The sequence below is a fragment of the Cupressus sempervirens genome, chromosome 3 (assembly GCF_028749045.1).
Source record: "Cupressus sempervirens isolate cs-2001-9-10 chromosome 3, ASM2874904v1, whole genome shotgun sequence".
Lineage (NCBI taxonomy): Eukaryota > Viridiplantae > Streptophyta > Pinopsida > Cupressales > Cupressaceae > Cupressus > Cupressus sempervirens.
In genome coordinates this window covers 159,655,748-159,679,836 of record NC_143120.1, presented here as the reverse complement: position 1 = coordinate 159,679,836, position 24,089 = coordinate 159,655,748, and the positions used below count along the sequence as shown (strand labels likewise).

The window sequence follows — 24,089 nt, the reverse complement described above, 5'->3', positions numbered from 1 at the left end:
TTCTTCGGAGTTGTTTCCCAATCTGGATTATTACCTTAACTTGAACCAATCATACTTGTAAGGAAAAAACAGGTGATTTTATTTTGTGTGAACCATCTAATCTGATTTCTTCAACACGCGTTTACGTGCTGAGCACGCAAGCTGCGTGCCCCTAGTATTCTCAACTTCAAATATGCTCTCCTCAAGTATAAACTAATTACGCCTACCTAAATTTCTCCAAAGCTCGAAAAGTTTAATGTTGTTCTGTGATAACTTATATTTCTTCTTTCTCTTCTAATTATTCTGAATTGTCATTATTATTTTTCTTTGTAATCAAAGTAATTCGATTTACAAGAAAAAAATATCAACCATGAAATTAGCTTGTTTTCTATGTATAATTTTCTTAGCACCATGGATGGCTTCTGCAGCCCTTGTCGAGTACAATTTCACTGTGAGTATTTTAACTACATTAAGTTATGTTTTATGTTGTGCTTGAATTAAGTGGGAGTCTAATTTTGAACATGTTATGTTAAGCTTGAATCAACTATGGGCCTAATTATGCTATTTATTTACTATGTTTGTATGTAGATTGCAACACAAAACGTGACTAGGGTGTGTAACACTCAGACAATTGTAACGGTCAATGGAGAGTATCCTGGCCCTAATATATATGTTAACGATGGAGATAACCTTATCGTCCAAGTGCAAAACGACGGGCCCTATAATGTGACTATACACTGGTAATTAATGTTAGGGAAAAAATAACATACTTCAATAGTAACAGTATTTTCATTAATTTGTTTCATTTGTTTAATATTGAAGTAATATTTTTTTCATTAATTTGTTTCATATTTTTAATATTGAAGTAATATTTTAATTGTGTTACCATTGATGATGAGGTTCTCTACAAAATTGAATAAAATATGACATAGCGAATGTATCTTAGGCAATTTATTTTTCAATTCTTAACTAAAATGACAAAAGATTCTAATTGTTTTTTTATCTTTTAATTTTTTTTATGGGAAGAGTTAACTGTTGTTTGTCTCCTGTTAAATAAGGGCTAAAGCAGAAAGTTTTAACTCTCGGATAAATGCTAAACTATTCCCTTCTATGTAAATATGATTAATTGTAACCTGTTCAAATTAGTTAGGGTCATTGTTATCATTGAAAAGAAAAAGACATAAAAAAATAAATAATGAAATTTCTGTCTCAAAATTAAAATGTTGAACTAGCAAACGCTCTTCCCTAATGTAATGAATAAACTGATATTGTAAATTTATTATTTGTGAATTTGGAGGCATGGGGTGAGGCAGATGGGATCACCTTGGGCAGACGGACCAGGCTACATAACCCAGTGTCCCATCACTCCTGGGAACAATTATACCTACAATTTTACAATCAGTGGACAGGAAGGGACATTGTGGTGGCATGCACATATCACATATCTGAGAGCTACTGTTCATGGAGCACTCGTCATTTCACCTCAAGAGGGAAATGATTATCCATTTTCCACACCAGACGATGAGATTCCTATTATTTTGGGTCTGTACCTCTTCTCCACATAAATTTTCTTTATGTTTTTTTTTTCTGGACTAATGGCTTTTTAAAATGGAATCCATTACCAATATAAAATTTCTACATTCTATGAGTTTTTTTATTAGAATTTTAGTAGTGTGGGGTATTTTTATTATATTATGTTTAAAATTTTAATAATATGTTGATTATAGGAAATGGGCTAGTTGCATTCATTCAAACTCTATGTCAAAAAGTCTAATTATCGCTAATATGAAGTCTCAAAAAAATATATTACACATATACTATTATTGATTAGTTTTTAGCTTTCATACTTAGAAACTGTAGGTGTGTAAAGTTAGCCAGAATAGCTACTGGATGGTTTCCCTACATTCTATTGTATACCATTAAAGATATCTATATTATTCTTGGAAAAGGAGAAATCCAATTTTTCAATCTAGATTAATTTGAGTAATTGAAGTGAAGTGAGACAAGATTAATTCAATTAGAAATGCACCAAAGAGCCTACAATACAAATACAGATTATATTTCAGACCTCAGAGTTAAATCCAATATCTTAAGTAACATACAAAACAAAAACTTAAGACTCCTCATACTATAGCCTATGTTTCTACCAATTTTCTTAATGAAAATTTAAACAATATTTCTAAAAGCTATGTACCAGTTTGATGAATTTTACATTATGCTGGGTAGGTGAATGGTGGAATGCTAATGTGGAGGATGTATTAGCACAGGCGATTTCAACAGGAGGTCTACCAAATGACTCCAATGCATACACCATTAACAGCCAGCCAGGCGACTTTTTCCCATGCTCTTCTAATGGTTTGTAACACTTTCCATTTATGAACTATTAACATGGAGAGGAGGAGAGGATTGAAATCTAAAAATAAAAATAAAAATATAAGATAGTTAATTTTATGAATTTTATTTGAAGTGATTGTTACATAGAAATTATTAATTTGATATTTATATTTGTTTTTTATAAATAGATGGGAATGTTATTTATTGTTCATTTATTATTATTGTTAAGATTAATTATTATTATTATATATTAATTTTGAAATCTAAAACCTCACAATTTGATATCTACATTTGTTAATTTAATACCTATTGTTGATTTAATGTCCAATTTTTCACTCATATTCTACAACTAATTAGAGTTGTTACTGTTTATAATAACTATATTACAAATGTTCGTCTCCCAAGAGTATTACCCAATTCCAATATAAAAGTGACTAATCAAGAAAACATGGATGCATGCAGATACAGTGCGCTTTTTGGTTGAGATGGGGAAAACCTACCTGCTGAGAATCGTAAACGCTGCAATGGTCCATACATCCTTTTTCAAAATAGCGCAGCACAATATGACCGTTGTGGCAATGGATGCAGTTTATGTGCAACCATACACAACCGATGTTCTTGTGATAGCCCCAGGCAACACCATGGATGTGCTCATAACAGCTGACCAGGAAGAAGGTCTCTACTACATTGGAACCCGCGTATACAACAGCCAGCCTGGCGGAACACGATACTTAAACAACAGTGCTACTGCAATTCTTCAATACAAAGGCACCGACAATACAACAAGCACTCCTCTTTTGCCTGACTTTCCTGATTACAACGACACGGCGACTGCATTCAACTTCACCACAGCCCTAAGAAGCCTGAATGCATCAGTCCCACAGACGGTTGATGTAGAAATGTACATAACAGAGGGATTGGGTCTCATTACTTGTTCTGATAATTCATGCCCGGGGAACAATGGTGTTAGAGGCGTTGGAAGTTTTAATAACGTTTCATTCGTGTTCCCTGATACAGCCATATTGCAGGCCCATTATTACAACCAAACAGATGGCGTCTTTACTACCGATTTTCCTGATAATCCTCCCCTGGAATTCAATTACACTTCAGATGATGTTTCTCTGAGCTTGTGGGCGCCTGACACTGGGACGAAAGTTAAAGTTTTGGATTTCAATAGTAGTGTTCAAGTGGTTTTTCAGAACACTGGGATTATTACATTAGAGAGCCATCCTATACACCTCCATGGTCATCAATTTTATGTTGTGGGTCAAGGGTTTGGTAACTATGATAATGAAACGGACCCTCAAAGCTTCAATCTTGTGGATGCTCAGAGCTTGAATACTCTTCAAGTTCCTACTGGTGGCTGGGCGGCCATTAGATTTGTCGCCAACAATCCAGGTGAGATGCATATATTTTTGCTCCAAGATGTCTGTTTACTGTAGGTATACATTTTTTTTAAAAATAATTATATTTATTGATTTAATTGATTTTTTTTGGTTTTTTTATAACGGCCTAAGCCTAGATTAATTATTATATTTGTTGAAATTTATTATTATAATATGTTAAGCGAAGGTAGATTCCTAAGACCTTCCACATGAAAGACTCACAAGTTACCTTGTGTTGTAGGCTTTTGCCTATTTATTAATTTAAATGTTACATTTATAGTTGATTCAAGTATTTTATAGATAATGGGTAGTAGTGGAATAATTTTATTTATTGATTTGAAAGTTATACTTACTGTCTTGATTTAGAGGTTGATATGGACATCATTGAAATAATTATGAAGAAAACCTACCATTGTAGTCTAGAAGGGCCAAAGACGATAGTGATAGAATAATATAAGATGTTATTACTTCATGGTATCTAACATTTATGATAAAGCTTTAAAATTTCTGTTTATCGTAGATATGATATTTAGATTTAAATTGTGTATCTTATTTTCTAATTCGTAATGAATGGTAGTGGAATAGTTTATTTACAATAATTAAATCCTATTTGCAAAAGTGTATTTTGGATTTAGATGGGCCAGAGATAAGACTAATAGAACAATATGCATTTAAGATGTTATTACAACATCGTATGGAGTTTTCTTTAATCCATTTAAGTTCAATGACCAGCCACCTTTTAATATTAAGAAAAAGTTAAGTTCCGAAATAAAAGTCAATTTTGCCTAGTTAACACTTTTAACTTACCAATTAAGTAAGTCATCCCATTGATTCAATTTTTTTTCTGTCAATTTATAATTCTATATTTCAAATTACTTTTGATAATTTATTATAGAAAAGAAGATTATGTGGAAAATCATAATAAAATACAATATTTATTTGGAAGATTAGATTTTTTTTTTTTAAAAGGGGTAAATGCTTGGGGACCTCATCCCCGTTAGATTCAAACCTTGATGGCAAGGATAACAACTCAACAACTTAACCATCACAACATGCCACTATTGACTTGGAAAATTAGATTTAATATTTATAAATTGTTAACAAATTATTCCGTCTATATTTTAAATCTTTGTAATTAAATTAAATATTTATACATGAAATTTATATTTTAGATCTTTGAAATTAAATTATATATTTGTACATGAAATTTTTGACTGTGAAAGTTGTTTTGGTTTTTGATAAACAGGAGTTTGGGTCGTGCATTGCCACTTCGAATCTCATTCCGCACTTGGTTTTGATATGGTATTTGTTACCCAGGACGGATCAGAAGATTCTGAGAAAGTGCCGGCACCTCCTTCTGATCTTCCTCAATGTTAGATGGATTCATTCGTCCTTCAAACTTGTTATTTCAACAAATTGTGTCATCATGTCAATAAGATAGATCGCGTATTACTTTCTAGATGCCAGTGAGGCAGATTTGTTAAGAATATATAGTCTTTTTTTTTAACAGTTGTCTGGACCACAAGTCCTGAAAATTAATGTTTGACGTGCATTTCTATTGATTATATCGAAATTTACATTTTTTCAAGGAAAATTTGAGTTTGGAGCTAATAATTAATTATTGATTTATTGATTAATATATTTATAAGTTTTTGTTATATAAGCTACGATATCCTTTTAGAGGACACAATTTAGGAAATTTCACTTCTCTTATATATATAGAGTATATAGAAGCTAATAATATATTAATTTAATCAAATTAAAATTATAGAATAATTAGATTAAGTAATTGAAACTATGCATCTAATTGAAGCAAGTTTTGAAATTAAATAGTTAATCATAATTTATTTATAATAATAGAATATAGAATAATTAGATAAAGTAATTGAAACTATGTATGAAATTGAAGCAAATTTTGAAATGAAATAATTAATAATTTAATGTAATAATAAATAAAGAAAATGTATTCATTATATTGTCAAATAATAAGTACACATTGAACAATAGTAAAGAAAAATTTGAAATGAAATAGTTAATCATTTAATATAATAGTAAATAAAGAGAAATTATCAATTATATTGTCAAGTAATTTTTTTGAAATGAAACAATTAATCATTCAATTTAATAGTAAAAAGAGAGAAATTATCTATTAATTGTCAAATAATAAGTACACATTGAACAATAGTGAAGAAAATTTGTGAACATCGTTTAATAACTAGATACTTAATAATCATTAAAATAAATGTTGACATAATGATTCACAAAAAGTCATAATGTATGACTTAATAGCCATTGCAAAATTGGATATAATAAAAAATAAATTGTCCAAAATTTTTCATAAATAAAATAGTTAATCATTTAATTTAATAGTAAATAAAGAGAAATTATCCATTATATTGAAATCAAATAATTAATTGTTTAATTTAATAGTAAATAAAGAGAAATTATCCATTATATTGTTAAATAATATGTAGAATACTTTTAATTTTTCAACCATAGATACGCACATAATAACTCTACATTTACTCTACAAGAAAGATTTGAACTTTAATTTATAGAATATACTTAATGGACTATCCATGCAATAACCTAAAAGAGCAAATGAACCTAAAAGGTCGACTATGAACATGATGGTGTAATCAAAATTAAGAGTAATAATCAACCATTCTTCGAGTGGGCCCTTGTGATAACTAATTTTTTATTCTCCTTTAAGTAATTAGATAAACTTAAGAATGAGTTCATCGAAGAGATTGTGCTTCTTGATATTTAATGTTGATATGATGGAGATTTTAAAAATGCACACTACAAGATAAAGAGCACAAGTCTTGTACTACAAAGCATTCGACCACCCACATAAATCTACAATCTTAATCTATAGATGGTGAAACTTCATCTAAGCTCATTTGCACCTTTGTGTTGAATAGAAATTGAACTATACGTGTAGCTATGATATTTAATTTGAGTGTTGCTTGTTCCATTATTTTTTATTTGATCTACCATTCTATCTGTAGACACCTAAAAATCTTTTAGAAAATAAAGTATTTTTATTTTCTCAAAAAGTCCCTGATGACATCATCATTAATTAATTAATTAATTAATTAATTTTTATGCCATTAAATCTCTTTATCTTAATTAAAAATATTTAATCAAGGAATCCTTCCCAAAAATGTTTAAATCTTATTTAAACATTATTTCCTTATTTATTAATTATTTAATTAATAAATTGACCAAAAATCTCAAAATAAATAATTTATTTATTTTTTGCCCAAAACTTGGCCAATTTCTTTAAGACCACTAACCTCTTCCAAAATCTTCTAATCCTTCTTAAATTTCGATTAAAGGCTAATCCCATCATTTCCTACCCCTAATCCCAACTCAAGATATTTAATTAAGATTAAATATTAATCCTCATGTTTATTAAAAATGTTTAAATAAATATCTCCTCAACCAAAAGCCTTAAAATAAATAAAACTTTATTTATTTTCTAAATAACCTTTTTTATCCTCATCCTAAGAATTTCTAGACTCTTCTAGAAAGTCTTCATCCTCATCCAAAGCCTAGACTCTTCTAGAAGATGTCAATCCTTATCTTTGACCCTAATCCTAATCCCCCCCCTAACCTTGTCACATTCTCTAAACATGAGTTAAGACTTGCTAACCCAAGCCAAAGCCAACAAATATCTCCTCCTTCACCCACCTTCATTTATTGCCATCCACTTGCCTATCCCTACGCTAATCCTAAACCATCCTAATCCATCTTCTAATCATTTGCACAATCCTAAGCAAGCTTAAAACCTTCCTAATCCAACCCAAGTTGAAATTCCTCACCCTTCAACATAAATGACCCTCAAATATCTCTTACACTCTCCTTCAATGCTCTTACAAAGCATTTATGAAGGGTCTTTATGAAGATATTATCCCTTGAGCCTCCTTTGTTGACTCATCCTTGCCCTTTCCTCCATCCTCTCACCCTGTGACATGTGGCACTCCCTGATTGGCTGTAAGGAAGCACAATCCATGTGCTCTCCTCTCATTCAATCTGAGCCCTCCATAAGCTTTCTCCTTTCCTTCCATCTTAGCACTCCATCCCTCAAGCCTCTTGCCTATAAATTGGATCCTTCCCCTTTGCAAAAACAACATAATCTAGAAAGTAAAGCCATAAAACCATTTTGAGAAGCCATTTTTACATCAAATCCATTCACCAAAATCTATCAAAAATCCTCCATTGAAGCCCATTTGAGCATTTGAGCATACATACATAATCAAGCCATCTTAGCTATTAGACACACCTCTACATCAAGTGATCATCCTCATTGAGAGAGCCTATCCATGGCTCATATTCTCATTTAAGGACTTCACTTTGTCTCTCATGAAGTTATGTTAAATTAGTATGCAAATGCTTTTAGATTGTTTTAATTTAGGATTTCTAATATACTAAAGTAGCATATACATTTTGGCATGCCCGGTGGGATCTCGCATGGGTCATCTTCATTAGCTTTTTTAGACAAGTTTTGTATGTCAATTACTAATTTTGGCTAATTTTTCTTGTTTTTGTGGTTGGTAGGATTGTATAAATTGATTTTGCAAGTCCACATGAGCATGAAGAAGAAAAAGGAACTCATAGTCTATCTCATAGTGTTTGCAGATTTTTCAAGCTTATAGGTGGACGAAGCACTTGGAATTCTTCTTCCTCTTCTTTTCTATATTCTTCTTCTATTCTGTCTACTTCTTCTTCTTCTTCTTGAGGGATCTTGGCCCTTTTTTTTTAAGGAAGAAAAATCATACACACTTTTTTTTAAGTGCTTAAAATGAACCCCCAAATCATACTTAAATCCATTTAAAACTAAAAATTTGCAAAAAAAAAAAAAAAAAATGTTTAACAAGTGAAACTAAACCAATCCAATCATTTGCATCTTTTCAATATCAAGATTTTAGATCCATTCATGCAAAGTTAGGAACACTTCATTTTTGGAACTTTAAAAAGAATTTCAAGTTTCCATTTGAAAAGGTTCAAAATCAACACTAAGTGAACACTAAAATCTAAATCAAACTCAAAGCATCAATCAAGGATAAAATGAACCTCATTTGCAAATATTTTAAAGTTATTTTAAAAATCTCATGAAAACTAAGAGTCCTAAATGGTTGCCAAAATTGTCCTAAAAGCTTTGTTATTTGTTCCAAACAAATGTCTTGTTGCAAAATCTTGAATGTTTCCTAGGTTTTTCATTCATCAAAACAATCTAGGAATATCATTTTTTTAGGCTTAAAACATGCAAACTAGAACACAAAATCTTGAATGAAAATCAAAGTCCAAAGAGTCATTTTCACTTTTGAGTCCAAAACAATCTTGAATGATCTAAGGTTAAAACAAAGCACTTCAAAGTTCTTAAAACAACACGCAAAATCTCAATCTTGAATGCTTAAAGAAAAAAATTTGAATGTTTAATCACTTGTCTTTGAATGCATGTTGCTAAAATCACTCTTGAGTGCCATGGATTAAAATCAAGTTTTTTTTTTTTTTTATGAATGCATGATTAAAACAACAAATCCAATCTTGAATGCCATAGATCAAATAATCATCTTTTGGGGCATAAAAAGAATCCATATTTTAGAAACTTTTTAAATTATAAAAACAAATAAAGACACTTTGAGTGAATTTGTTGTTGGACTCACCCTCTTTAATCACCCATCATTCTAACTATTGATTGCAATACCAATGCCATATATGGGGACAAGTCTACCTAAGAAGGTGTTAAGTGCTCCACAAAAAAATCAAATTCCGCTCACTTGAGTTTTTATTGGTTTTTCTAAGATAGAAAATTTCTTGAATGCACATTAGCCTCGCTAACACTTCATTTGGGCATAAAAATTGAACAAATCTTGATGTGGAGGGCCTCCAGGCACGCACTTGAAATCAAGCTTTACACACATCTTTGTTTTGGGCTTAAAACAAACTCACACTCAATCTTGAATGTCTTAAAAAAATCAATCGATACTTGACATAAAGGGCCTCTAGGCGCGTGAGTTTACTTTTTGCTGACCCTATATCTTCTTGGTGTGTTCATTCTTCGATCACTTCTCTTTTTTTGGCGCATTTCAAATTGGAATTGAACCTTTTGCATCTTAAATCACGCGTGTTTTTCAAAAGGTCTAAATCAGAAAACTTAAAGTATCAGTTGGAAAAGAACTCTGTCTTTTAACCCAAGATCATCCAAGTCTTCTCTCCCCTTGTCGTCTTTCGAGGCCATCTTGGGTGCACAAGATTAGGATCTAAAATCTTTTCTTAGCTTTTAGGAGGCTTGCTTGAGGATTTCATCACCCCTTGGGACGACCTCAACTCCAGCGTTCTGGTGGAGTATAAAGATTAGGAGGTGAATCCAAAGAAACCTCTCTTGGGATCAAAATTCTATCACTTGGGCTAAGCCTCATGGAACTTTATACCTTTGAGAAGTGAAAGAGGAGAAGTGGGTTACTGCTCCTCTCAGCTATATGACATTGTTTTGGTTTTATCTACGGATTTGGGCCTCACATACCTTGGGTATATTGAGGACTCCCTAGCTAAACCAACTATCAGCCTTGTAGAAAACCATCTAGGATGTTAATGTGTTTAAAGTGACTGATTGAAACATTTGTAGAATATACACACTCCACGGCACAGTTACTAGCTTATGAGAATCAAAACTTATATCTGGTTGTTCCTATTTATTGCTTGATCTTTTACTTGTTGAATGAATATTTGCCAAACTCGATCAATCCTAGCTTAGGGCACACTTAGCATAGTCACTGCTTGCTTCAAAAGTTGAACAAAGTTGAAGCAAAACAACCATGATCTCTCAAAGCCAAATAGATTTAGGAATTTATGTCAGAACAACCCAAACCCAAACAAAAGTTTCACAAAGCCAAACTCAAGCCATCTTAAGTATACCAAGAAATTTCAGCCAAGAGAAAGGAAGTAACACCAAGCCCTCGAATTACCAAACTCCACAAAGCAGAAGACAAAGTTGCTGATGAAGCCCTTCAAGATGCCTGGTTAGATCACACTATCAGATTTAGCAAACATCCAGGAGTTAACCCTACTTATGTCTTACCAACTAGGCATGATTTCTATTATTAGGCCCCCTTGTTTCTCCACATCTTCTTGCATAAGTTTCACTTTAAAGTCATCTTTTTAGGAAAGCTAGCCATTCTAGGTTATCCCTTTAAGCATTTTAGCTCATCCATCTCATCTAGTTCCTTGCCTTAGAACCAAACCATCTACCCAGCAATCAAAAAGTTCACATCCAAGCCTTCAAAATTGTTGTCACATTGCCAGAACTTTCTTTTCCTATCATCTTGCAAATCCACTAGTCTCACCAAGGTTATCCCTCTGAGAGAGATTTTTCTAGGGTAATCTAGCCTTATCACTTGTCATCCCTCATCACCTTGAGCTAAAGGTTGGGATCCACAAGTGGTCAATCTCATGTTTTTCCTAAGAGATCATTAGTCTATCCTTAAGTTGACACAATCACCACCAAGCTTGCACATAGGAAATCAGACCTTTCATGCTTTGGCAACATATCTTTGAAGTTTGAATCCCCAACCTAGTCTTCCTTAGGTTTGTCATATAGCTTTGCCTCAGCCTAGGAAATCATTTGCATAGAAAATCCTCCCCCCTTTGCATCCATCAACATTGTTGCACCTCATCCCTAGGAACATTTTCATGCCACCCATCACTCACTTAGCTAAGAAGAAGAAGGAAACAATGGAGCCCCATCATTTGGATCAAACAGCATCGCTCTCCTTGAGCACTCAACCATCCTTCAGCCCAAAAAATGCTATACCATCACCTAATGACATTGAAGCTTTCATGAACCAACCAAGAAATGCAGTATTGGTGAATACTATTATAGATAAGTACAAAGAAACAATCATGGCAAACTTTCAGAGGGACAACATAGGAGCCTTCGATTTTAGAAGACCTCCTCCCTTATTAGATCTATCTCACCCTCTATTTGGGTAGCTGCCACCACCCATAAGCTCTTACAATAAAAATCATCCTTTCTATATACCAAAAGAAGAGCCTCAACCCACCTCATATGATCTAGTAGACCCAAACATACCATCCTCCACACCCAAGTTGAAATCTCCACTCCCCAAGCCAATCCAGCTACCACCACTCCACCATTGGTCCATACCACTCCATCCCAAACACCCTTTGCCCAAAACACCTCATCATTCACTCCCTTCACTATTGTTGTTGTTGCTCTCCAACCTAGCCTTCCAAATCCACCCATCTCCCAAATTAGTTCTAGCATCTTTGCCAACCTCAGCAATATACAACTGAGATGTCACCCATGGGGCCAAGTAATCAACCTTTCATCACCCACAGCTTGTTTACCTCAACTCAGAGCACAATTCTATCATTTCCACTAGGTCCTTGGAGCTCAGTGCCATCAGCCACAAATCCACAAGTTACTACCCTCACTCCACAAAGCTATCTACTACCAATGTTCTGCCAAGCTCTCATGTGACCCAAGCTCCTGCCGCCACTCTACCAAGCTTTCAAATCTAGCCACCAAGCTATCAAACCCCATTAGTTCTATTTCCAAGCTTTCAATTCCCGCCACCTCCACCACTAACTAATCCATTACCTCCTATAACTAACTATTTTTCTATGCCACTTCTAGGAGGAAATCCACCACCACCAACCACCAATTACTTGGCCTCTTTTTCCATGCAAATACCCTCCCAAATGGGGGCACAACCCACATATATTGGTCAAACTCCTCAAATCCAAAGTCAAGTTCTGCAAGCTCCCCGATCCTTTCCCCAAGCTTCACAACCATCTTATACCTTACCTCCACAAAGCAATCCATTTATCCCATAGCCATCTTGTGTTCCTCAATCCCAACCTCAAATCCAATATCAACAGCAAGCCTCACAACACATGTAGCAATATGTGCCACCTCCACCTTAGCAACCCATCATCCACCATTGAGTTTCCCAAGCCATGTACAATCCCTATCAGCCCATTCCTCAAAGCCATCCATATTCAATTGCACCATTCATCACATATCTCCCTCAAAGTGCTCCTCCAGTGGAGGCACCATAGCCATCACCCACTAATTTAGAATGGGAAGCCATGAAGACAAATTTGAAGAACATCTAGGAGGGAAATGACCCAAAAAGCTTCAAGTTTGAGAATGTATGTCCTTACCCATTTGACAAAGCCATTACCATGACACCATTTCCCAAACACTTTGAGATACCCAAGTTTGACAAATTTAGAGGAAAAGGAGACCCTGTCACACATATCAAAGAATTTTACATGCACTACCAAGAAGTGGCATATAGTGATGTCTTCCTTTTCCACCTTTTCCCCAAAATTTTGGTCGGACTAGCTCTTGAATGGTTTTATAGAATCCCATATGGCACAATCAAAAACTTTGTTGAATTGTCTAAGACATTTGTAGCCCAATATGCCCATCTTGTTGAGACAGAATTATCAGTGGTTGATCTTGTCCACACCAAGCAAAAAGCTGGAGAAAGTCTTGGTGAATATCTGCAAAGATGGGAAACCCTTACCACATGCATATCTTCTACCCTGCCAAAGCACCATTTGGTGAAAATGTTTATTGATAATGCCCATCCCAGCTTAGCTCACCACATGACCATGAATTGTTTGCAGACCTACAAAGATATCAAAGAAAAAGGAATGATCCTTGAGCAATTAATCATTAAAGATGGTGTGGTCAAGATTTACAAGGAAGCCAACCAAAATCAAACACATTCAAATGACAAGTCTAGGTATTGGAACAAAAATAAGCACACTGCAACAGATGGGGTCACTGACACCAGACATGTGAATATTGTTGGTCCTTCCCAAAATCAGTCCAACCCACCTTATGAACCAAATAATCAACAAACTATCAACAACCAATAGCAAAATCAACAAAGCTTTCAAAGCCACAATCCAAAGCCCAACTTTCAAGGGTCTAACAATCAAGCTAATGCCATCAATGTAGTTGTAGGACCAAAGCCCAAGTTCCAACTTGCACCTCGAAACTATACACCCCTTGGTGAGCCATTGGATGTCATTTTTGAGAAATTAGTCAAGGAAAACCTCATCAAATTTCCTCCTACCCAGTAAATTGACCTAGGCCAATCCAAAGCTGCATGGTATAGAGACAATGAGTATTGCAAGTTCCATAGGGTGAAAGGGCACACCACCCTCAGATGCATGAAGTTGAAAGATTATGTGCAGGACCTCATTGATCTGAAACAAGTCATAGTTGGAGCACAAACCTCTCCCAATGCAGGCTTGCAGATCTATCAAAATGTTTTTCCTCCTCACAACAACCAAAATCCTGGAAAAGCACCCATCCAAACCAACAACAACAACACCAAAAACCGCCAGCCAAACCAACATCATGGGAAGAACAATGACCACACTTCATCCTACATAGACTATGGTAGCCTCATAGATTGTATGTTTGAGAAAGAGCCTTCTATCAATGTTATCAATATCCAAGGCCCAAACAATGAGTGTGCAATCACCACTTGAAGAGCACGATTGAACATCGTAGCCCCATCAGTCCCATCAGCACTATCAACCTCAACAACATCATCAGCTCCATCAAAAAGTGAGTACAATATCTTGGAACACCTTGGGAACATGCCAGCCCAAATATCCATTTTAGACCTTCTCCGCACTAGTCCTATGTACAAAGATATCCTTGATAGTGCTCTCATAGAATCTCATGTCCCTTTGGATATCAATGCGATTAATTTTCATAATCTTGTTGGACACCTTTCATCCTCATGTGCCTTATCATTCAAGCCCACTGACATACCCATGGTTGAGCCAGATCACACCCTTCCACTTCGCATAGCCATTATGGTATCCAATTTCACCGTAAAAAGAGTAATGATAGATAATGGATCAACCTTGAATATTTGCACCCTAAAATTCATAAAACAAGTTGGGTATACTAAGGTAGATATCATCAATGAGGTTATCGCCATTAAAGCTTATGACAATTTGGAGAGAACCACAGAGGGAATAGTTTTGCTACCCATCAAGGTTGGGCTGATCATCCAGGAAATAATTTGCCATGTTGTTGATCTAAACCTACCATTTAACATCCTCCTTGGATGCCCATGAATCCATGCCATGAAGGCCGTTCCATCCACATATCATCAGTGCCTCAAATTTTTGCATCAAGGCACTGAAGTGACCATCGATGCCGATCTAGAACCCTTTTCTTATTGCAGTACAGTTGAAGCCTCATACACAAACCATTTCCTTGGCATCAAAATTGGCCAATCCATCGCCAGTTCATCCAACACCGGTAGTGACCCAGAAACCATCCTCGCCTCCACCCTATCTACCCTAAAGATCAATAACAAAGGTTGTGGAGAGTATAGCCTGTCTGATGCATTTGTAGTTGGTGCATTGCCACTTGAACCAAACACCCATGGATGACCCACATATCATAGAGCCAAGGAGACTCCACCTTCTTGATACACACAGCTTGGCCCAACAACCTTTATATCCCTAAGAATCCGTCTTCATGAGCAGCTCACTTCGGATATCAAAAATTGGTTACATAAGGATGCACCTCCAAGAAATCAAGCATGCCTTGATCACTTTAGCCAAAAGTATCCCCAAGCACATAAGCTCATCACTGAGAAATAAAACTATCAAGGTGGTGGTCTAGGACCAGAGGAAAGAGGCATGCAGTGTCCCATCAAAGCACACAAATGGGAAAAGAAGTTAGGTCTAGGCTTTGGCATACCCACAACTAGGGGCACCAATATGGATGGTCATGCTTTTTTGAACATCCAATGTGACCTTGTAGAAATTGAAGACATTCGGGAGGAAGTTGAAAAGAGAGCCTACAACAATATCCTAGACCAAATCTCCCTGGGAGACTCTGTTCTCCAAGAACTATCCATCCATTTCATCGACCTACCACTCGCTCACCCTGAACTCATAGATTGGGACCAACCAAGCGTCATACACATTGATGAGTTCACATTGGAGGAAGCGCTTCTAAGATTCATGGGATCCAAAACTCCTCACAAGAAAATAAAGCTAGATTCTGCCTATATCTCTAAGCTAGATCCCAATGGGTATTTTGGAGAAAATCCCCAACCTAGTTTCGATACACCCAAAACTGGAACTAAGGCGAATTCGAGACTAGCTCAGGCAGTGAAGAGAGCCCCTCAATAAGAAAATCTAAAGTCACAAGTAGAACATGAGGATTTAGCATTACCTCCTCAAGATAATCGACCAGAGGTGTCTTCTATTCTAAGTGAGGATACTAGAGAAGTCAACATCGGTTCTTCAGAGATCCCTAGACTTGTTCACATTGTTGCATCCCTATCACAAGACCAAGCTGATCTCCTCTTTGAGGCCTTAAGAGAGAACATTGGTCAATTTGCATCATCATATCAGGACATGCTAGGACTTGGTCCAAAGCTTGTAGTTCATCATCTTGCAGTCGATCCAAAGATTAGGCCCGTCAGACAAGAGCTTAGAAAAATGCACTCTAAGGTGGCATTACTAGTCGAAGCTGAATTAGAAAGAATATTAGCTACTAAGGTTATCCAACCTATCGAATACTCAGAGTGGATATCCAACATGGTCCTCGTCACTAACCCTTCTGGTGACATCAGAATCTACACTAATTTTAGAGATATTAACAAAGCTTTTCCAAAAGATGAATTTCCCTTACCCAACATAGATATGATTGTAGACCTTACAGCTAGACATGAAATTTTATCCCTCATGGATGGATTTTCTGGGTATGATCAAATCAAGATTACAGAAGAGGATCGGCATAAGACAACATTCACTACCCCTTGGGGAACCTTTTGCTACAACATGATTCCTTTTGGCCTAAAGAATGTTGGGGCTACCTATCAAAGAGCTATGACAACCATTTTCCATGATCTTATCCATAGCATTTTGAAGGATTATGTAGATGATATCTTGGTTAAATCTCACACCTTCATGGATCATCTTGCTGACCTAGAGAAAGTCTTTGATAAGTTAGCCAAATATCATCTCATGCTGAATCCCAAGAAATGTGTCTTTGGGGTCACATCTGGCAAGCTTCTAGGCTTTATAGTTTCTAAACGAGGTTTAAAAATTGACCCCAAGAAGGTCAAGGCTATCTTAGACATGCCTCCTCCCTATACACGGTGATAGCTTCGTACTCTTCAAGGAAATCTTCAATCCGTTTGGCGCTTCATCTCCCAGCTTGCAGATAAGTGTACGCCATTTGCACATCTACTAAAGAAAGATGAGAACTTCAAGTGGGATTCTTTATGTCAATGCAGCTTCGATCTGATCAAGCAATATCTCGCCAATCTCACTATCTTGGTTCCACCAGTTCCTGGTCGTCCCTTCATCTTGTACATATTAGCAATGCCTATTGCTCTAGGGGCACTTCTAGCACAACACAATGACTACGGCAGAGAAAGAGCCATCTACTATATCAGTAGAACCCTAGTTGGTTATGAACTCAATTACACTCCTATGGAAAAGGCTTGTTTGGTAGTTTTTTTCTCAACTCAAAAGCTTCCCCACTACATGCTAAGTCATACTATCTAGCTAGTATCCAAAATTGATCCTCTCAAGTATATGCTCTCTAGAACAGCACTTACAAGCCATTTGGCCAAATGGGTTATGCTCCTTAGCAAATTTGACATCCAGTATGTGGAAAAAAAGGCAATCAAAGGGCAAGCTATAGCAGATCACCTAGCTGTTGCACCTGTAGTAGATACATATCCTTTGATCACAAAATTTTTAGATGAACATATCTGTCTAATTGAAGAACAACCCCCATGGAAACTTTATTTTGATGGCTCAAACACATCTCATGGATTAGAGGCAGGAATATTGTTGGTCACACTTCAAGGAGATTACATTCCAAAAGCTTTTAAGCTACAATTCCCTAGCACCAACAATATAGCTAAATATGAGGCTTTCATAGCAGGATTAAAGATAATCGTAGAATGGAACATCACTGAGTTACAAATCTTTGGTGATTCTCTACTCATCATCAAGCAAGTCCTAAATGAATATCAAACCAAAGATGAAAAGCTATTACCCTACAAAGAGCTAATTGATCAGCTAACCCAACATTTTACAAAGCTTCAGTTTATACAAGTGCCTCGAATGCAAAACAAAGCAGTGGACGCTATGGCTACTATCATCTTGCTCTTGGAAATTCCCCAAGCAGCTATGCAGTATGGGCTTTTAGTCGAGCAACTCCTCACACTCGCCTACGTGAATGAGGATTCAAATCGTGTTTGCATCTTGGTTGGTCCTCAATCCCCTTGGTACCATGAAATCCATGCTTACCTTAAGATGGTATCATATCCCCTCACCTCACACAAACCCAATGCCAAAACCTCATCTGAAAATCATCCTGCTATGTCATCATAGCCAATACCCTATATCGTCAGGGTTATCACGATATTCTTTCTAGGTGTTTAGACCAAAACATGGCCATGATGGCGTTAAAAGAAGTACACTCTAGACTTTACGGTGCCCACATGAGTGGTATTGTCTTAGCACGACAAATCCTTAGAGCAAGCTACTATTGGCCTACCATCGAAGAAGACTCCTATGACTTTGTTAGCAAATGTCTCCCATGTTAGTAGCATGCCAATCTTGTGCATGCTCCAGCACAAGATCTACAGCCTATTGCACCACTTTGGCCCTTTGCATGTTGGGGCCTTGATCTAGATGGAACTATCACACCTCTCTCATCTGATGGACATAAATGGAAAATAATAGCTACAGACTATTTCACTAAATGGGTGGAAGCAGTCCCCCTAGTCTCAGCTATAGGAGTTCAGATCTCCAAGTTCATCTGGTACCACATTGTTTGCCACTTCAACATCCCATCCACCATCTTCACTGACCACAGAGGTAACTTTAAAAATCTCAACATGGAAGAATTATGCACTTTCCTCCGCATCCATCACTGCTTTTCTAGCCCATATTTCCCACAAGGTAACGGCGAGGCAGAGGCAACTAACAAAACCCTCCTCAAAATCCTAAAGAAAGTTGTCAATGATTCTGGCTACAATTGGCACCTACAAATAAATCTATCCCTATGGGCCTATTGAACCTCCTTCCGTACATCCATAGGAACAACTCCATACTCCCTAGTCTATGGTGTCAAAGCAGTACTACCCATAGAGGTTGAACTTCCCTCCTTGTACATATCTTTGCAAGGGAAAATATCAGATGAAGAATATAGAGTAGCTCGGCTCACCCAGCTAGATCTCCTAGATGAGAAGTGACAACATGCCTATGATCAGCTCATAGCCTATCAATCTCATCTCAAAAGGAACTTCAATAAGAAGGTGCTTCTCTGACACTTTCAGCCGGGCGACATGGTCCTTAAAGAAAATATGAAAGTCCAAGCCGATCGAGAAAAGAAACGCAAGTTTGAACCTACATGGCTTGGTCCTTATGTTGTCACTGCCTCCTTTGGCTCCAGAGCCTATCAGCTATCTACACTAGAAGGAGAACTCTTGAATGATCTTACTAACATCATTCATCTCAAGAAGTTCCATGCTTGAAGATTCTTGGTATACCTAGCTTTTGAAAAATACAAAAAAAATAGTAAAGAGAAATAAGCATCCAATAGTGAAAACTTGGCAATTCAAGCACCTTGGATAGGTACCTTGGTGAAAACCTAGTAATTCAGGTGCCTTGTGTACTAAGACTAATCCATTATCTATCAGTATCCTATCCCTCATCCATCCACTCACCATCCCATAAAACACTTGCTTGTTCCCTTGGTGTTCCAACTAAATATCCAACATCTAATGAAGCTTGTAAATACCTATTGTATAGCTTGTAAATCTTGTACCTTAGCTTTTAAATCTTGTACCAAAGCTTGTATCATACCTTGTAAATCTTGTATCATCCCTTGTATATCCAAATCTTGTCCAAAACTTGTGCCATATTCTAGCTTGTAAATAATCTTGTATCCTAGTTTGTACCCTATCACATGCACACACAAATCCTACTTCACTTAGACTTTTCACAAAACCCTCAAATTATCCAACTATCCATCTATCACACATTAAAAACATCCAACACACTCTAAAACATTTCCATCTCACAAAACCCAAACATGAACAACCTTGTACATTTGTAACATATCTTGATTTGTCAGCTTGTACATCCTCTTTAGCTTAGTACCATTGTATCTATCTAGCTTTTGTGTCAGTTCATCCTTGATCAACATCTTGCACACATCGCACAAATCTTGGTTAGCTATTCCACTACATCCTTTAGCTAGATCTCCTATCATCAAAGTGTTATCCTTCTCAGTTTAGCTTGCCAAGTGCATCAGTCATCCAAATCCACCAGCCTAGCTACTCTCCGATAGATCCTTGTAGGATATAGCTTTCCTCATGTCTAATCTTGGTCCGTTAGTACCTCATCCTACCCATCTCATTGGAAAATGGTTCTCTTTTGGATTTTCGCTTTCTTTCGATTTGGAATCTCCCCTTTTGGGTCTTGAAGTATCTTTTTCAAGAAATCTTTTTGTTCCCTCCTCATGGTTACCACAATCTTCCATATGATGGTATGTTGTGAATGGGGCACTCTAAGTGTACAGTTTTGATCAAGTCTTTCATTTGTTTATTTTTTGCTTGTGGGTTACCCAGTGTCAGTTCCACGTTGTTTCCTCCAGGTTTCATGTGTGATGTTGAGGCAATCCTTGTGTGTTTGTTTCGAGTCAGTTCATCAATCTTCTGGATGGTTGGTGACATGGCCTTGATGTTCTTGGTAACCTTGGCAATTAACCAACAATCCTATAGAAAATCTAGTGCTCAACTACATGGTGGTACTTCTCTTTGAAGTATCCCCCTGCTCAAAAAGTTTCAATGGAATCCCTTCATCTCCATTATTCTCCATCCATATCTAGTATCTGTCTCTCCTACCCCAACTTATGCATCAATATCTCTTTGAATCAATCTTCACTTTTAGCTTTAGGGATCCACAATCCTAGTCTTAGGGATCCACCAATCTAATCAATCCACCAAGCCTCATCTTTCAAGATCCACAATCCTAGTCCTAGGGATCTCCGAAACCCATCTCTCCCCAATCTAACTCTTTGAAATTAATGTTGCATCAACTATATCATCCCATTGTCCATCTCCCTATCTTAGATTCCTTTTTATAGCGCTCTGCTCCTTCATCCTCCATCTCCCCTGAAGTCTTACGCTTATTTACTCTTGTTCCTCTGATTCTCCCTTTATCATTCTCCCGTAGTAAGAGTTTGAGCTAATTCAGCCCCTTCTCTTCACCAATCTGAGTCTCCTTGCTCATCTCGAATTCTTGTACTTTTCAAGAAGCTATTGAGCCTCACTTTCTCTTTCCGCTACCTTCTTGAGGGGGCATCTCACAGTCCATTCTCTCCTCTTCTACTCTAGCCTTGGGCATCTTATTTTCTTATCTTTGATGCCATGCCACTTGCATCATCACATCAAAGAGGGGCAAAATGTAGACACCTAAAATTTTTTTAGAAAATAAAGTATTTTTATTTTTTCAAAAAGTCTCTGATGACATCATCATTTATTTATTAATTAATTATTTTATTTATTTATTTATTTTTATGCCATTAAATCCCTTTATCTTAATTAAAAATATTTAATTAAGGAATCCCTCCCAAAAATGTTTAAATCTTATTTAAACATTATTTCCTTATTTATTAATTATTTAATTAATAAATTGACCAAAAATCCCAAAATAAATAATTTATTTATTTTTTGCCCAAAACTTGGCCAATTTTCTTAAGACCACTAACCTCTTCCAAAATCTTCTAATCCTTCTTAAATTTTGATTAAAGGCTAATCCCATCATTTCCTACCCCTAATCCCAACTCAAAATATTTAATTAAGATTAAATATTAATCCTCATGTTTATTAAAAATGTTTTAATAAATATCTCCTCAACCAAAACCCTTGTAATAAATAAAACTTTATTTATTTTCTAAAAACCCTTTTTTATCCTCATCCTAGGAAGTTCTAGACTCTTCTAGAAAGTCTTCATCCTCATCCAAAGCCTAGACTCTTCTAGAAGATGTTAATCCTTATCTTTGACCCTAATCCTAATCCCCCCCTAACCTTGTCACATTCCCTAAACATGGGTTAAGACTTGCTAACCCAAGCCAAAGCCAACAAATATCTCCTCCTTCATCCACCCTCATTTATTGCCATCCACTTGCCTATCCCTAAGCTAATCCTAAACCATCCTAATCCATCCTCTAATTATTTGCACAATCCTAAGCAAGCTTAAAATCTTCCTAATCCAACCCAAGTCAAAATTCCTCACCCTCCAACATAAATGACCCTCAAATATCTCTTACACTCTCATTCAATGCTCTTACAAAGCACTTATGAAGGGTCTTTATGAAGATATTATCCCTTGATCCTCCTTTGTTGACTCATCCTTGCCCTTTCCTCCATCCTCTTACCTTGTGACATGTGTCACTCCTTGATTGGTTTTAAGGAAGCACAATCCATGTGCTCTCCTCTCATTCAATCTGAGCCCTCCATAAGCTTTCTCCTTTCCTTCCATCTTAGTCCTCCATCCCTCAAGCCTCTTGCCTATAAATTGGATCATTCCCCTTTGCAAAAACAACACAATCTAGAAAGTAAAGCCATAATGCCATTTTGAGAAGTCATTTTACATCAAATCCATTCACCAAAATCTATCAAAAATCCTCCATTGAAGCCCATTTGAACATTTGAGCATACATACATAATCAAGCCATCTTAGCTATTAGACACACCTCTACATCAAGTGATCATCCTCATTGAGAGAGTCTATCCATGGCTCATATTCTCATTTGAGGACTTCACTTTGTCTCTCATGAAGTTATGTTAAATTAGTATGCAAATACTTTTTGATTGCTTTAATTTAGTGTTTCTAACATACTAAAGTAGCATATACACTATCTCTTAGCCAATAGCAAACACTTAGTTCCTCTATAGGAAGGATGACATTAGATGGAAGATACATGTGAAAGTCACAAAACCAAGCACAAACCTATGATAAAATAGAATTTGTCTACATAAAAGTTATAAATAACTTTTATATCATGATGAAACATGATGAGGAATATAATTTTTGAAACTAAAGAAAGATTGTATAAAGGATTATAACCATTAAGAAAATGCATGCTATCAAAGAAACATAAAAAATATATCTTGAAGTACATTATTTAAAAGGTTAGTATATTAAAAAAAAATTAAAATTAAAATTTGACCTAAAGTGATACAAATAGAAGATTATAGGAAAAATATGTGGCCATTGAATTTAATTTAGAAGGATATTCAAAATGATGCAAAGTTGTGTTAAATGACAATTTACATGTAGTTCATGTTAAAACTATATTTATAACATTTGAAATGAGAGTTATAATAGTATAAAAGTAATTGAAAAAGATTGGATACTCATAATTATTTCATGCTTTAGTGTCTTTTATGCTTATCTAATTTAAAGATTATCAATGCATACAATACTATAAGGGTGAAAGCACAAACCTATGTCACCATTTGTGATATTTGGAGGGGTTACAGCCAAAATAGTTCTGACCGTAATAGTTATAGTCGAACACATTTTGGCCATACATATGTGGCAAGTTTCCCCATCGATGTGGCATGTAGGGTTCCGGTCGTAAGCCCCATGTATCAAATGGTTCAAAATATCATAGAAACTAGCCAAAAAGTGGTTGACGAAAATCTTATAAGCCTGGGGGTTTTGGTCGTAACCCTTTCAGCCAAAATAGTTATGACCAAAACAGTTTTGGCCAAAACTACCTATGTGGCATCCTAGGTGGCAGCCACACAAGCAAAAATAAGAACTTCTGCAAACTTCTCACTTTGAAGGCCAATTTGACTTACTAAATTGATTTTTTTTCTTAAAACTAAAAATATAGTTTTGTAGGTTTTGGAGTCACGATTATGATCATATATTTTTTTAATTTTTTTTAATTATGGATAATATGTTATAATTTGAAATTATTACAAGTAGGTATTTTAAGATTTAGGAAGATGTCTATTCAAAAATAAGAAAAAAATAGTAAACCATGTTCAAAATTATTATTTTTAAATGTTGCACTAGAGGAAAGAGTCTTCTTCAAGAATATGTAATTTGTTTTAAAAAAATATGTAGATTTGATGGAAAAAGTTTGATGGGAGAAAAAAATTATCAATTTCTAATAACTTTGACTTTGACCAGTTATAACTTGAAAAATATTAGCCAAATTTCAATTTTTCTTTTTTGGTGCACTAGGTATACATGTCAATTCTAACATATTTCAAAATTAGACTAAAATATGAACATTTGCATATATTTGTTTGACGGGAA

General features: G+C 35.6%; 1 protein-coding gene across 1 annotated transcript; it reads left to right on the top strand.

Annotated features, from left to right (window-relative positions):
* Positions 1 to 340: 340 nt before the first annotated feature.
* LOC149565251 (laccase-12-like) lies at positions 341 to 5,075 on the top strand. The gene is made up of 6 exons (XM_089817072.1): positions 341 to 430; positions 568 to 719; positions 1,277 to 1,521; positions 2,206 to 2,334; positions 2,776 to 3,711; positions 4,945 to 5,075. The coding sequence occupies exons 1-6, from the start codon at positions 350 to 352 to the stop codon at positions 5,073 to 5,075; spliced, it is 1,674 nt and encodes a 557-aa protein (XP_089673198.1). The 5' UTR covers positions 341 to 349.
* Positions 5,076 to 24,089: the final 19,014 nt, after the last annotated feature.